This window comes from Anguilla anguilla, chromosome 13 (genome assembly GCF_013347855.1).
Source record: "Anguilla anguilla isolate fAngAng1 chromosome 13, fAngAng1.pri, whole genome shotgun sequence".
NCBI classification, from domain to species: domain Eukaryota; kingdom Metazoa; phylum Chordata; class Actinopteri; order Anguilliformes; family Anguillidae; genus Anguilla; species Anguilla anguilla.
Genome location: NC_049213.1, coordinates 357,501 through 375,000, shown reverse-complemented (window position 1 = coordinate 375,000; position 17,500 = coordinate 357,501). Strand labels below are relative to the sequence as shown.

At 41.9% G+C, this 17,500-nt stretch overlaps 1 protein-coding gene across 1 annotated transcript in view; it reads right to left on the bottom strand.

Annotated features, from left to right (window-relative positions):
- The window catches only part of smarcc2 (SWI/SNF related, matrix associated, actin dependent regulator of chromatin, subfamily c, member 2), a gene marked incomplete at its 3' end in the record, with an annotated part of 41,813 nt that extends 34,605 nt beyond the window's left edge, over window positions 1-7,208 (bottom strand). The window contains exon 1 of the mRNA XM_035388485.1: window positions 7,055-7,208. Within this exon, the coding sequence (XP_035244376.1) occupies window positions 7,055-7,165 (111 nt within the window). The remainder of the gene's footprint in view (window positions 1-7,054) is intronic.
- Between the last annotated feature and the right edge of the window lie 10,292 nt (window positions 7,209-17,500).

Sequence of the window (17,500 nt, the reverse complement as noted above, 5' to 3'; positions counted from 1 at the left end):
AGGGCTGTATCACAGGGCCACTCGAACCTCACCTACCTCGCTAGGCCGAGTGCTGTATCACAGGGCCACTCGAACCTCACCTACCTCGCTAGGCCGAGGGCTGTATCACAGGGCCACTCGAACCTCACCTACCTCGCTAGGCCGAGGGCTGTATCACAGGGCCACTCGAACCTCACCTACCTCGCTAGGCCGAGGGCTGTATCACAGGGCCACTCAGACCACTCATTACATTACATTACATTACAGGCATTTGGCAGACGCTCTTATCCAGAGCGACGTACAACAAAGTGTATAACCATAACCAGGAACAAGTATGACGAAACCCCTAGAGAGAAGTACCGGTCCAAGTGCAGGGAACAACCGCATAGTTCAACTTGGACCCTGAAGGTTAAACTGATTAACACTAACACAACGAGAACGGCAACAACGCAATCTATGCGCAACGCACTCGAACCTCACCTACCTCGCTAGGCCGAGGGCTGTATCACAGGGCCACTCGAACCTCACCTACCTCGCTAGGCCGAGGGCTGTATCACAGGGCCACTCGAACCTCACCTACCTCGCTAGGCCGAGGGCTGTATCACAGGGCCACTCAGACCACTCATTACATTACATTAAATTACAGGCATTTGGCAGACGCTCTTATCCAGAGCGACGTACAACAAAGTGTATAACCATAACCAGGAACAAGTATGACGAAACCCCTAGAGAGAAGTACCGGTCCAAGTGCAGGGAACAACCGCATAGTTCAACTTGGACCCTGAAGGTTAAACTGATTAACACTAACACAATGAGAACGGCAACAACGCAATCTATGCGCAACGCACTCGAACCTCACCTACCTCGCTAGGCCGAGGGCTGTATCACAGGGCCACTCGAACCTCACCTACCTCGCTAGGCCGAGGGCTGGACCTTCAGCAGGCCCCTGCTGCAGGGGCAAGGCCAGGAGCACAGCCCGCTGGCACACAGAACAGCATCACCAAACAGCAACAGCAGATGAACAGTTACATTGGCAAGGTCCGAAAAGCCAGGTGGCCTTTAATGCAAGTGCAGAACTGGGTCAGAGCCTGAAGAGTTCACTGAGGAAACAAGTCAACCTCGTTCTGGTCCCAGCCACTGCCAGTCACTCACCACCAGGGACCAGCCAGGCTCAGACGCGTGACGGTTGAGGAAAGTGCCGGCCCCCACCTGTCCGACTCCCGGGCAGTGTTCAGGGATGTGTCATTGGCACAGCCGGATGCTCTCCGCGTGACAATCTAGGAACCTGCTCTGGATCCCCAGGGCCACAATCCTGCTGGCCCAGCCTGGTTATCTGAAGTACTACTTCACCTCATATCACACCTAGGTTATTATAAAAAAAAGGCACTTAAATATTTCTACAAAGCGAAATTACAGGGTTAGCATGCTAACTTAAGCTTTAATCTTGGGTTTTTCGTATCGTAAAGCTGACTGACTTTAAATCAGGGTATATCACCATGGTAACTTGTGTTTCATGACTAACATGATGCAGGGCAGGTTATGTTCAGGCTATCGGACTAAAACATATAAAAGCACCGCCCTTTGACCAATCGACTTGGAAAAGAGCGTCTCCATTCATGCAGGATCCCATAGATATCAGTGGTGTTTTCACAGGTCAGAGATTACTTAGAGAACAAATTCATCTGACATTAACAGTATCATCTCCATTTGAACTTGAAATGGGCAAGAGACAAGGCTGTCCCCTATCCCCTGTTTGGCCATCAGTCAAACCAGTTGCAAACAGGAAACTAGGAAAAGCAGCTTAATTGTCCCAATGAGTATACGTGAGCAGCCACACCCCATTTCAGTACACGTGAGCAGCCACACCCCATTTCAGTACACGTGAGCAGCCACACCCCATTTCAGTACACGTGAGCAGCCACACCCCATTTCAGCACACGTGAGCAGCCACGCCCCATTTCAGTACACGTGAGCAGCCACACCCCATTTCAGTACACGTGAGCAGCCACGCCCCATTTCAGTACAGGTGAGCAGCCACACCCCATTTCCTTACATGCTATCGCCTGTATCTGAAAAAAGACTGAAAGCTCTGTTCCTGAGATTTTGTGGCTTATTTTAAAAAAGTGTAAGAACTTAGCATTTTATATGATACTCCTGTTAAACCCTTGTTCACTATAACTAGGCATTGACACACATCACACACACACACACACCCACACACACACACACACACACACACACACCAGACCTGGTCAAATACATATTTGCTTTGGATTAAAATACGTTTCTATGCTTTACTGATCTTGTCTGGTGTATTGAAACCAATGAAATACTCTCAAAAAGTGCAAACCCCCGCATTCTGGTCATATTGGCAGGCTCAGTTACGCCAGGCAAGATCAACAGAGCACAGAAAAGTATTTCAATCCAAAACAAATACGTATTTGACCCAGGTCGGACACACACATTTCACAGATCAGTAAATAAAGCCGTGTTGCACAAAAACAAAACAGATCTCTAATTTGGAACTGCCAAATTATTCACTGCAAGGTAGAAAAATATATTTGCATGAAACTTCTTTAATTTTATGCTACCAATTCCACCTAATAGTTTGATTATATTCACCCAAACTTAATTTGGGCAGGCAAAGGCCAAAGGAAGTAGACTTGATAACCTACAACAGCCAAAACTGTGTGGCGGTCAGACTGATTTCAGTTTTATGCTGTATCATTTGCCATTCCAAGTTACGTAGCTACATGCATTGACTGATCTAGAATCCCATGTAGCCTGGTGATAATTATAATTGGTTTCAGCTAAACGACACAGACTTCAGGATCATCCATATTCAGCTGGACCAAAGTTACGCATAGACCCTACAGTAAGTGTATGGAGATGTGTTGGAAGATGGCTCATTATTCCAGGTCAGATCCAACTGGGACTATGCCAGTCTGCAAACGGGGGACAGACCCTTCACAATCTATGTGTTCTTCTCCAGGTGTGAACAATTTTAGTTATAATTATATTATAATACAGGAAGATGACGAAAAAGGTTCATTCCAAGAGTTGAAGAGAGTTAGTTCCAACCTGCTTTGTCTTTTTGCATGTTTTCATATTTAAGACCAGCATTCTAATGTTATTCCATGCCTTGGAATGATCTGCTCTAAGCACATTCTAAAGCAATTGCGTATTGGTTTCATATATATATATATATATATATATATTGTTAGAAGAAAAGGGTAAAATCTTGGCTGTGATCCCCCTCTTTGGGAAAGAGAGCTCAAGTTGATGGATCAGATCAATAGCTGACCTGTCTGGAACACTCACTGGTCCAATCTGAACTCCCATCAGCATATTCACTGCAAGGTGATTCACAGTTTTTTTTTGCAACATCTTACTGAAGATATCAAATGAACCTGATTCCAAACAACCACTGCCATGTTTGCAAGAACAATGTCCATGGTACATTTCTGGCACTGATCCTAGTCTTAACACAGTTGGGTCACAACCACACAGCCATGTGTGCGATGCACATATGTTTCTCTTCTGCCAGGGTTAGACGTGCATTTTAAGTCGGTAACTGTGGAATGAGGCTTTAAATAATGCATCTGTGCACGTTTGGTCAGTTCGGATAGTAAGCGGCGTTGAAACACAATGGTTTCCGAGGGAAGAATGTTTGTGTGCAAGGAGCTGCTGGTAATAGCCGATGGTGGGTGCGCAATGGGAGGCAGCACAGCACGGCACCACTGCGTTTATAACGCTTACTGCAGGAAGGCAGGACTTATAGGGCTATAAGGTTTCATCCTACTAGGGAAACAAGCGCGAATCCACAATAGCTGCGAACGCACACGTGCATGCATCCATGCACACGCCCTCACACAAACATGTGACCTCTTATTTGGCTCATGACCAACCATTCCACAAAATCTTGTGCAAATCTGTGAATCCATTCGGGAGTTATGCATCTTTTTGTGATAGGCCACGCCCCATCTTGGTCAATTGGCCTGAAAGTTACTCAGCTCTACCTTCGGTCATGACCAACCTCCATGCCAAATTTCAGCCTCCTGGGGCAAAAACTGTGGCCGCTACAGGGTGGGACACTTTTGTGGACCAACCGACCAACCAACCGACCAACTGACTGACCGACAGACAGAGCTATAGAGCTGCGTTCGCAGCTAATAATAATAAAAAGAAGCTGCTCAGTTTCATTTGACATGCGCATCTTTTTCATTTATGGCTTTATTTTAAAGATCACTAATGTTTTATTATTATACAGGCATTTAGCAGATGCTCTTATCCAGAGCGACTTTACACAACTTTTACATTTTACATGCACTGTTATATTATCTAAGTTAATTTGCTCCTGGAGCCAACAGGTGTGCTGGTTTATGTTTTCTCCTTAAAATCAGCACCCAATTCAGCCCCATGTAACCAAGTGAGACAGGATGGGGGTAATCAACTGCATTATTTAATTGGCTAATTAAGTGCTGAGCAACAACAGAAACCTACACACACTGCACCCAGGGGCACCGCAAGGGATTTGGGCCCCATTAAAAGATCTCGCACTGGGCTCCACCACCCCAGGCCACCCAAAGGAAAAGAGCAAGAAACAATTAGGTTTATTAGTACATTGAAAATAAATTATTCTATGAATGCAATTTATGAATGAAACTTTATAAACTTTTGCACTTTGCATCACCATAATCCCCCCCCCCCTTTAATTTTAGACACTCTTTTTCTGTTTATCGCTTGCTGTTCATTTTAATCTTTAATTTGGAAAAAGCTTTGGAAAGCACTGTACAAATAAAAGAAATACGCACATACTGGAGGTTTCTAAGCCTACTAATATTACCTGCAGTGCTTCAGTGATATGCGTCTAATGTATATAGGGTATATGTCTGCAATGGGCATCGGCCATTATGAACAAGCTAAGAGGATGTAACATGGTGGAGCTTCTCTGCTCACAGTTTACATACCGTATGAAATATGCAAATCTCTCCGAATATATAATGAAACAAAAAAGGAACATAAAGTGCTGATATTTGTCAATGGCCAAGCTGTGCCATTTCAGTTCTACTATCCCAATAAATCCCAACATATTTCAGTATAAATTTTGATCAACAGATGGAGCTGTAGCTGAGCATGTAGTGGAAAGAGAGCTGTGGTCCTGGGTTGAAGGGACAGAAACTGAATGACAGTCTTTGCTCAAATAGTTTTCCACAGTGTCATTTTGCAGAAGATGCTAAATATCCAGCACAGAAGAAACAACACCCTTATCTCCAGTACAATAACAGCGGCAGTCAAAGCTAGCAATATGCTCCCATGGATCAGGGAATGAATACTGGCAACATTCAGGCATTCAGGGTTGGAATTACACTCTGGCTTTTGGAGGGGTGCATAAGATTGTGGACCGGGGGTGGGGGGGTTGGATTGTGATCGTGGACCGGGCGATCTCAGGTCTTTTTCGGGGCTGAGATTCCCCTGGCTCCCCTGTAATTCAAGCCCTGCCAATATTACTCCAATACTATACACATCTGAAAGCCTACCGATCAGCATTCGTCTTTTTGACTAGTTAATGATATTCATCACAGGTGTTTCATAGCATTGCGTACAGTAAATTTTCTGTATTTTCAGATTTTCAAAATGTTTCTTCCTGAATGCCACAGTAGGCATACTTTCTTTATTCCTGAGATTCAAAGCATCGTTGATGAATTAGACACCGAAAACAAATGGAGCTTCTGGCCCACTAAAGGGACACAGTAATTCTGGCTGGATTAACCAGGTCACAGTCATATGAACATGTTTGTAAGCACTTGAACATAAAAATCCCAGCTCTCCAGAAAAAGAAAACCACACACGCGGTGTCCCTGGTGCTCTGGCCAAGATTCAAAACCTCTCTCAATCTGGCAGCCTATTTATCCACAAGAAGAAAGGAGAAACCTTTCTGAACTGTAGCACGAAAACATCTATTGATTTTACAATCAGCACAGGAAAGGGAATGAATATGCAGGGCCTGAAAAAGAACAACAAGCACAGAAACCTGGACCGAGTCAGGCCATAAGCTTCTAATAAAACCCTTTGAAGTCTTATGAAAAAGTGCACAACAGTTTTCATACTTTGCTCATATTTAATTTCTTGCATTATTTCCTTGTCGGGCGTGTGAATTGAATATAAACCTGACCATAAACTTGACTGTTGAAAATTATATGTATAAAAAAGACTGAATTGAACTTCCCAGTCTGAACGCAGTCTTACAAGTATTCACTGCTTACCAGTCCCAACTGAAGAGCATTTGCTACCCTTTCTGACGAACTTAATCGAGAAGATAAGGCATAATAGAGATTTTTTAAATGTAACCACGACATCTCCGGCTTTGTTGTCTTGGACACGGCTGCATTTCTGTGCAACGAATAACGGTCATATTTTACGGAACTGACACGCGAGTGTACACTTGGTCCTTTCAGGCCCCTCATCTTCTGCGCGCGCGCGTGCGTCTAAGCATACGCAAGAAAGAAGACTGGGGGTGCACAAAAAACAGATATAACAGGACGCATAATATTTACATAATTCCACAGCAGCACTTTGCATTAATATAACATTACAAAGTATCAGCCGCTTACACAGAGAAGCGCAACATCTGGATCACTGCACTCGCGCTGGTTACGCGCGCCAGTCGAGGTGTGCAGCTCTGATTCTTGCATTCCCGTTAGCGCATAGCAAGGGAAAAATCCCTTGCAAAATCCAGACGGATAAAAACAGAGCTCCAACCGTTATTTTATAATGCAACCTCGCTACGATATTAAGTCCGGCTATATATTTTCATAATTTGTGCAGAGGTTAATTGCCTCTGTATTGATACTTGGCTGTGCACTCTCCGAAGACGTTTCCTCGGCATCTTTTGTTTCCGGCTCTCTTTGTACGTGGATACAACAGCTGGAATGCCCTGAATCCACCGCACACCCTCCTTCTCCCTTCTCCCATACGCATTCAGCTCCAACAGAACCATTTTCTTTTCCTCCATTCGGGAAACGTGTACTCTATATTAATCAAAGGGATTCTGCAAAAAACAAACAAAGGGTACCTTTTTGTAATTCTTGCCCAACCAAACGCGGACATTGTCGAACTGCGAGACTGTGTCAGACGCTTCAAAATATTTTACATTCGGGCCGCCGTCTTTCTTCCGCACCGCCATCTTTGTCTGCAGAGAAAAGTCGACATTGAGCGCCTTCTGGTGGACTCTCCTGAGCGTTACAAGCGCGGGGACTGATTCAGTTTTACATTGCGGATTGGTCAGAAATGAAAGATCACCATTTTGGATCTGCTCCAGGGAGTAACACGTGAGTGGTAGGGAAGCGATTTTTGAGCCAACATGGCGGACCAGCGGCTGCAGTTGCATTACAGCATTTGTGAATGCGACCCTTCGCAATTATTAATAATTTTTATTTGATGGATATTAGTGATTCGGAAAAATAAAATGTAAAGGTACAATTAATGTGGTACCTCTGTGTTGAGAGTTAGAATGCTGCGGTACCAGAAGTAAGAAAATCACAAACAACTGCTCCCCAAAATACAACTGTTTTGAGCACACGCCTCTGTGAACATTCTAGCACATACTATCACAAACATACAATAATAATAATTATTATTATTATTACACATATAGTGCTGATGCTACTACTACTACATCTAGTAATAATAATAATAATAATAATAATATACCTTAATGCTGTGTTATATTTGGAATATGTACAGTGAGCCCCTTAACGTTTGGGACAAAGACATATTTTTTTATTGATTTGGCTCTACTTTACAATATTAGATTTGTAATCCAACAATTCACATGTGGTTAAAGTGCGCGTAGAAATGACAGCACTTTTTAAATGCATTTCAGGGCACCATAGTGTTTGTTTTTGTTTAATACTTTATGGCATATCCTTTGCATACAATGGCTGCTTGAAGTACGTGACCCATTGACATCACCAGATGATGAGTATCTTCTCCAGTGATGCTCTGCTAGGCTTGTTCTGCAGGAACCTTCAGCTCCTGCTTGTTTCGACGGCTAGTTGTCTCAATAGAATTCTTCAGCATATGGAACGCATGTTCATTCGGATTTAGAATGGGTGAATGACTTGGCCAGTTTTAGCTCTGAAAAACTCCTTTGTTGCTTTATCCATATGTTTGGGATCATTAACGAGCTGTAGGCTGAAGCAACCCGTCTAATGAGTTAGGAGGCATTTTGATGAACTTCACCAGATAAGATGCTTCTATACTCTTCAGAATGCATTATGCTGCTGCTATCAGCAGCTACATTAATGAAAATAAGTGAGCCAGTATTGTGGCAGCCATACATGCCCAAACCATAACACTCATAACACTCCACCACCATGTTTGAGGTGGGGTGCTTTAGATCTTGGGCAGTTATTTTTGGCCTCCACACTTTGTTCTTGCCATCACTCTGATACAAGTGAATCTTGGTCTCATCCATCCACAATACCTTTTTTTCCAGAACTCTGCAGGCTCTTTTAAGCACTTCTTAGCAAACTGTAACATGGCCGTCCTGTTCATGTGGCAAACTAGTGGTTGCATCTTTCAGTGCAGCCTCTGTAGTTCTGTCCGTGAAGTCTTCTGCAGACAGTAGTCACCAACACATCCCCGCTTGCCTCCTGAAGAGTGTTACTGATCTGTCGGACAGGTGTGTGAGTGTTTTTCTTCATTATGAGGGGAATTCTTCAGTCATCAACTGTGGAGATCTTCCTTTGTCCACCAGGCCCTTTTTGTGGTTCAACAGTGCTCTCTTTCTTAAAAATGTGCCGAACAGTTGATTTTGGTAAGCCTGAGATTTGGTCTATGTCTCTGACTGTGTCCTATTATTGTTCCTTAACCTCATAATGGCTTCCTTGATGTTGGTCCTCAATGACAAATGCCAATAACAGACTCCAAAGGCAGTCAAAAGCCTAGAATCAAGACTAGATACTAAATGCTTTCTTATACCTGAACTAAGGAACCTATTGAACACAACTGACTAATTAGAAACACTTGTGAAGACATTTGTCCCAAATATTATGGTGCCCTGAAATGGGGGGGGGGGGGGGGGGGCTATGTATAAAAAGTCCTGTAAGTTATACACGGTGAAAGCAAAATGTATAAAAATACCCTTTAATAAAAGCTATGAATCTTTACTTTAACCACATGTGAGTTGTGTGATTGCAAATATAAGATTGTGGAGTATAGAGCCAAATCAAGAAAAAAGATGACTTTGTCCCAAACATTATGGAGCTCACTGTACCATGTGCCATTGGAGTTTTGAATATATGTATTCCACATTAAACTGACTCGTATAATAAAACACTTAATTAACCATATCATTAACCATATGATGAATAAAGAAATGTTCAGTTAGCAGGAGCGGCACGGTAGTGCAGTGGGTAGCACAGTTACTATGGTTCTTAATCCTGGCCTGGACCCTTCTGTGTGGTGTTTGCATGTTTGTGGGTTTCCTCTGGGTACTCTGGTTTCTTCCCACAGTCCAAAGACATACAGGCTAATTGGAGAGTCTAAATGCCCCTAGGTATGTTTGTGTGTAAGTGAATGGGGTGTGTGCGATAGACTGGCAACCTGTCCAGGGTATGTTCCTGCCTTTCGCCCAGTGCATGCTGGGATAGGCTCCAGCACCCCTGACCAGGAATAGACAGGTAAGATGATGGATGCATGTTTAGTCGGCTCGTAATGTCTTCTGAAGTAATTACTTCCAAGTCCTAAAATAAATTACATTAAATATTAAAATAAAGTATGAAAATCGCTGTGACAAATGCAATTCATTATCATTTGACAAGTGTTTTATTCAATAGTACTACTCAACAAGGATTTGTTTTGCTTATGCTAAAAACTGAATTTTGTTTTTTCTATCAACGTGTAATTTTCATCATATTTGGTATTGTAAATTTTGAAACATCAAGAAGGAACATAACATCTTGGAAGGTACATTTCGGAACGTACTATGAAATGCATTAGACTAATTCTGTTATTCTGTTACATGGATTGGAATTAACATAGTTACATAAAACTACATGGTTGTATTTGTATTTTTTGTTTCCATAGCAAAGCTGTTTTTACACACCTTGAACACTAGGAGGCATTATTGTATAGTAAATGTTCATAATCAAATAATTTTCAGACTTAAGTGGAATACAGTTCTCATATCTGGCTGAGTATTTGGGGGTCGCTGGGGTGTGCCAGGAGTGGAATTTGGAACACCAGCATTTACTGTATATTTAGCTGTTATTATGACACGGTTAACCACAGATTGTCTTTACTAACCAGATGACATCTACACCGAATACAGTACCCTACAAAATTATTCACACCCTTGATAAAGATGTGCAAGATGTCCATACAAAATAAACAATACGGAAGTTGAGCTATATTGTGAGCTCAAATAAATAGGAAATTACAAAAATCCAATTGCTCAGATAAAAATACATAAGAAGTAGTGTTTGATTTTCCAGAAGGATATTCATTTACATCCTTTACATGCATAAATTAGAGTTAGGAATACCTGTATACCTGCCATATGTGGATGTGCCCCCTTGTAACCATGCCTACCATGACTGCCATCTTTCTATATAGAAAGTTCCCTGCTTTGCTGTGATTTCAGCTCAGCTCTGCCCATATACCTGAACACACGAGGCCACCTGCTTTGACCTTAGCAGGGGTTTTATCCTTACAGTCAGACCTCTGTTAAAACTGGAATAGCCGTTCCTGTTCTCAAAGATTAGAACAGCCATCTCAGTTCAATGATTGTCTGTAAAGGTCATTGCAATTAGTCCACAATGCATACAATTCTTCAATAATTTGGCACAATTTGTGAACACCAGGTTCTATAAATATATTCTGTCATACAAGAATGTTTCTAATCACAGGTTAAATGTTATGGTTGAATGAAGAAAAACAAAATGCTAGCTAACATATATAAATAAATTTCAGATGCCCTTTACAACAAGCCTGAAGGAATGACTTTATTTTGCTGTCTACAAGCACAATTAATTAAAAACTAATTTAATTTCTTTTACATAATTTTTTTTATTCATTAAAGGTTTTTGACCAAGCAGTGCCTTCAGTGATTAATATCATAATTTTGTAAAAATGCTCACAATATCCCACATGACATTTTTTTTCATCAAATGCCTTTTCATTGGGTTGTATTTATGATCCGCAGCTAAATATTAATGCCACACTATTGCTATTATGGCCAGAAATTAGATCATCACATCATATACATTTAAAAAAAAAAATCTATCCATTTAATTAATTACAGCTTTACATGATGGTTAAATACTATTTATAAGGACTTCTGAGTGCTGGATGCTTTATTACTGGTCTATGGTGTAGTGATTCCCAAACCGGATTGAAACGTGTCAGAGCAAAGTGTGCCCCACAGCCAGGGTCTGGCACTGTTATTACCCAGGTATGGCACTGTAATTACCCAGGTATGGCACTGTTATTACCCAGGTATGGCACTGTTATAACCCTGGTCTGACACTGTTATTACCCTGGTCTGGTACTGTTATAACCCAGGTCTGGCACTGTTATAACCCTGGTCTGGCACTGCTATTACCCTGGTCTGGTACTGTTATAACCCAGGTCTGGCACTGCTATTACCCTGGTCTGGTACTGTTATAACCCTGGTCTGGCACTGCTATTACCCAGGTCTGGCACTGTTATTACCCTGGTCTGGTACTGTTATAACCCTGGTCTGGCACTGTTATAATCCAGGTCTGGCACTGTTATTACCCTGGTCTGGCACTGTTATTACCCAGGTCTGGTACTGTTATAACCCTGGTCTGGCACTGTTATTACCCAGGTCTGGCACTGTCATTACCCTGGTCTGGCTCTGTTATAACCCTGGTCTGGCACTGTTATTACCCAGGTCTGGCACTGTTATTACCCAGGTTTGGCACTGTAATTACCCTGGTCTGGCACTGTTATTACCCTGGTCTGGCACTGTTATTACCCAGGTCTGGCACTGTTATAACACAGGTCTGACACTGTTATTAGCCTGGTCTGGTGCTGTGATTCCAGTCAAATTTTTTAAACATTTGCACACTTGGGTTGAGTTACTATAACAGCAATGGATTGGAGGTAATGTTCATAATTTGAAAATTTTTCATTTGTAACTGTAAAAAATATCTTTGTTCTATTGTGTCATAATGGCATGATTAGCTCACTTAATAATAGAAGCAATGTGATGTTCATCAGGTTATATTTTATTAGAGGGTAATTTAAGAAATGTTTTTTTTTTTTTTTTAACTATTACTGTATTATTTTCCTTGCTGCAGTGGCAAAAATACAGACATTTTATTGGCCTTTTCAAAATGCCCCCCTTTTTTTTTGTTCAAATCCAGCCTGAGATTCAGCGTAAAGAAAACACAAACTAGAAAAGTAAAATAGTAGAAATTACTCAGTCCGTGAGGCGTGACAGAGGTCTAGCCAGCTAGTAACTTGCATCGAAACTGCAAATTGTTACATACAATCTACAAGGTCTAATGCAGACAGAAGACCCACCTCTTCTTGGATTCAAGAATTTATCTTGGAACTACATCTCCCTGTTCCCATTTCTCAGCTTCTTGGCACCGTGCTTACATACGAAACTGGAAATGGAAATTATGGAAATTCTCCTGTTTCTAAACGAGCTCTGAAAGATGTAGAAATACTTTGTGCGTTCTTCTCAACCGTATGCTTTTAATAAACGTGATTCCGGTGAACCAACCTCAGAAACAGTGAGTGAAGACTTTTCTTCCATACTTGAGTAGCTAATTCAGGATTGCTAAACTATGCTTCATGGGTTAATCTATCTTAAATGATGCTTGTTACCTATACAACTCCATGATTTGTTTTATGTATAATCACGTTTTGGATTTGTATTGCATTTTGTGTTGTTATTTTTATCTCATAAAAAACACGTTTTCAACGTACAAAAATGCCAAGTTACTAAAAAGTATTGATATCAAAATGACGCCAAGTTACGATACTACAAACAATATAGGCTATCTTGCCTCACCGAAATGACATAAGATGTATCTCAAAGCAATGCTACCCAATATTTCCTCAGTTCTTTCAAGTCACTTGGCCCTGTGTATAAGCATGCACTACATGGACAGGCCAAACATATGTGTGGATGGCTCTCTCACAGTCAAGATTGATTGAATAGGTGTGTGTATGTCCAATTTGTATTGGTATGTAGGCCTATGTATTTCGCTGCCCAGGCTTTCTGTTGCGTGAATGATAGTATGTTTCTTGGTACAAGTGTGTTCGTGAATGTGAATGTAAGATGCTGCCAGGGAAATGTCCCCATGCGGATAAAGAAGTTCTCTATGTATGTATGTACAATATGTGTTTTACATGCAGTATTTATTGTACGTAGCAAATATACAATAACTTGCACATGTACTCAAATTCAGTTCAGAAGCAAGTATAAACATGTTTTCTGGAGAAATGTGCTTCCTGTCGTTGCTCAGCAGCAGTTCTGTACATTAATGAATTTATACATTAATTTCAATGTACAATGTTCAATGTGTTCCATGAGGCAATTCGAAATATTTGTCTCTTTGATCTGACAGAAAGTTTGCATGACATTGTGAAATGGTAAGATTAGAAAACACAGGGCCAAGTGACTTGAAAGAACTGAGGAAATATTGGGTAGCATTGCTTTGAGATACATCTTATGTCATTTCGGTGAGGCAAGATAGCCTATATTGTTTGTAGTATCGTAACTTGGCGTCATTTTGATATCAATACTTTTTAGTAACTTGGCATTTTTGTACGTTGAAAACGTGTTTTTTATGAGATATCAGTTCTTTTTGCAAAGCGTTTTATTATGAGAGTGAGAAATGCGACCCTGCAAGAAACGGTTGTGGATTATGGCTATCGTTGTGTGAATCTGTACAGTCTGATGAGCGTGTACCGTTCAGCAGTTTCGGTTTGCTATATATGTAAAACAGTGGCTGTGAGAAAGGATGCAGTGGCGTAAGCGTAAACGCATCAGGAACGCAGATGGAATATGGTATGTACTCACGGATTTGACGTCCATCCAACGAGCCTTGACTGACAAAATAATGAACACGCCCGTAGAATTATAACTCCCTAGGTCGCAACTTGTGTAGCCTTCTGTCCTGCTCCGTTTTCTGTTATTTCGTGGAGATGCACTTTTAGTGTTTGTAAGGTTTATCCTTCTGTCCTGCTCCATTGTCTGTTATTTCGTGGAGATGCACTTTTAGTGTTTGTAAGGTTTATAAGGCATTTTGATAGGCTTATCTGCAGGTAGGAATCCTCTTCGCTGTTTTGCTAAACGAGAACCGGAAAACATGATAGTGGAGAATAGGAGCAGACGCATATGTCCCAGCAGGCTTTGCATATGAGAGAAAACAACAGTGTGAGAGAAATTAAAATGAAATTACGAAATTCCGTAGTTGAAACAATATGTTTTTAGCAGAATGGGCATGTAGGTGAAGCTTGACATGATCACGGAGTATAGTGCGAAGTAAATGGAGTGACCATGAGCGAGCTTATATTCCTTATCAAATGGTATATATAACAGTCGGTATTGAACATTAGTTGTTGAAGTGGAGGGTTAAATAACATTGCACTCATTATTTGCTTGTACTGTAATGTAATCTATTGCACGAATGTTTTTTTCTCATGTTCAGTGCTAGTAGTTATACTTATGAGTGAATCATGATTTTAAATGTAATGTTTTAATGCGGAGTTGCAGAATGTACACGTAGTAAGTGGCTAGATACTATGTGGCTAGATAGAGAACAGGGCGAGGTAACGTGAATGTAGAAACGTGGCGTTTGCTGATATTAAGGTTTTGTACGGTAGCCAAGTGAAGAAATATAGTTAGTAGAAATGGCACAGTGGTGAACTGGTGTAACTTTTAAATAAAATGAATACATTTGCGTCATGAAATGCATATGGGTGGCCGTGAGTGAGTGAGGTTTACCAGTCTGTGACTTCGTTAGCTAATGCCATAACTATGCAATGCGTGAAATATCATTAGCGAATCTGTCGGTGGTTTTAAAGAAGAACACAAGCCAGTAAGCACAGAAGAGCTTCCGTTGAGTCCATATGGCTTAGCAATATTGTAGCCGGTCAATAACTGAACGTACAGACGGTAAGTCATAATGCATATATCTTAGCAATATTGTAGCCGGTTAATAACTAAACGGTGAACGGCGGGTAGATATGGTGCAAAAGCAATAATTAAGAAGTAGTAGACAATTATTAGTGAGGGTCGAAGCAAGTGAAAGAAACGTGTTCCAAGCTGGGCTTGAACATACGACCCAGTGTTCCCAAGCCTGTAACCTTACCCACTAGGCCACGGTCGGATTAGCTGTTCAAACTGCGGAGTTGCAGAATGTACATAAGTAGTAATTGTGTGTAGCGCATGTGGCTAGATAGAGAACAGAGCGAGGTAACATGAATGTAGAAATAGAAACGTGGCGTTTGCTGATATGAAAGTTTTGTACGGTAGCCAAGTGAAGAAATATAGTTAGTAGAAATGGCACAGTGGTGAACTGGTGTAACTTTTTAATAAAAGGAATACATTTGCCGTGATGAAATGCATATGGGTGGTCGTGAGTGAGTTTTGGTAAAGCAAATATAGGCGTAAGAAAACGTTAGTGTAAAAGAGGAAATTATCTGCCTGAGGGCGAGTCAGGGTTCAATCCTGAAACCGGAGGTTTACCAGTCTGTGACTTCGTTAGTGCAGCACCATGCCATAGCTATGCAATGCGTGAAATATCATTAGCAAACCTGCCGGTGGTTTTAAAGAACACAGGCCAGTAAGCACAGAAGAGCTCCCGTTGAATCCATGTGGCTTAGCAATATTGTAGCCGGTTAATAACAGAACGGTGAACGGCGGGTAAATATGGTGCAAAAGCAATAATTGATAAGTAGGGTAGTAGACAATTATTAGTGAGGGTTGAAGCAGGTTAAAGAAACGTGTTCCAAGCTGGGTTTGAACCTACGACCCCATGTTCCCAAGACTGTAACCTTACCCACTAGGCCACAGGCAGACTAGCTGTTTGAACAGGAAATGTTTCAGAGTAAAAATGTATGGGTATTTTGCGTGTGTATGCGCGTTTTTGATTGGGTCGTGTAGGTGCAGATTTGGCTGGTGTCAGTGAAATGTCCAATGGGGAGACATGTTGTTAGTGGGATCGGCGGCAGGAAAAATAAGAATGAGAAGAAGAAGAAGAAGAAGAAAGAGAAGAAGAAAGAGAAGAAGAAGTAGAAGAAGAAGAAGAAGAAGAAGGAGAAAACGCAAAATCCCCTTAGTTTGGGGCTTTATTGTGTGGACATGTGAAGTTGTTTATGAATTCTGTCTGTTGAAATGGGGTCAGAATGAACAGAATTTAATGTTTTTAAGGGCTGAGTGTCTGTGGCTGTTGTGGTTATTTCTGTGGGGAACCCTGAAAAGTGCCAAAGTCTCGGTGCTGTATAGGTATGGGGCATGCCCCCGCCAAGGCGTAACTTGGCGGGATGGCATACCTGCCATCCCAATGAGTCCAAGCAGTGAAGCCGCTGGAACTGTTGTTTATGTTCTGATTCTCCCCAATTTGCACGCAGACTCTATAAATCATTGGATATTGAACATTGTCCAGCGTCCACCTCTACTGTGTTACTCTCGTTATACATGCGGTGCTGCAGCTGTCTCCCTTATGCTACACTACTTCAACGCTAAAACCACACTAAGGTTTTTCACCTCAGTTAAGTTTTTGAGTTGGGTGAGGCTAAAGATATAACTAAATTGATCCAGCAATCATAAGCATTTATTTTTCATAAAATGCTTGAAATCCAATTCCTTCATTTTTGGGTATGCTAACCTAAAGGTTGAAGACATCATTCCTGTTTGTAGAAGGACCATGCAGCCGGATATGGAATCAGAAGTGTGCAGGAACCTCAAAGAGTGGCAGGCAACATGTGGACGATGGCGTTTCATTGCACTCCAGCAGCTCTGGCTAGTTAACTGGGCCGCCCACTGGTTCACACTGCTGAGCTGCTCATGAAGAGTCTTCCTCCACCACATGTCTGTGCGAGCGTGATTCACACTGCTGAGCTGCTCATGAAGAGTCTTCCTCCTCCACATGTCAGTGCGAGCGTGATTCACACTGCTGAGCTGCTCATGAAGAGTCTTCCTCCACCACATGTCTGTGCGAGCGTGATTTACACTGCTGAGCTGCTCATGGAGAGTCTTCCTCCACCACATGTCTGTGCGAGCGTGATTTACACTGCTGAGCTGCTCATGGAGAGTCTTCCTCCACCACATGTCTGTGCAAGCGTGATTTACACTGCTGAGCTGCTCATGGAGAGTCTTCCTCCACCACATGTCTGTGCGAGCGTGATTCACACTGCTGAGCTGCTCATGAAGAGTCTTCCTCCACCACATGTCTGTGCGAGCATGATTCACACTGCTGAGCTGCTCATGAAGAGTCTTCCTCCTCCACATGTCAGTGCGAGCATGATCCAC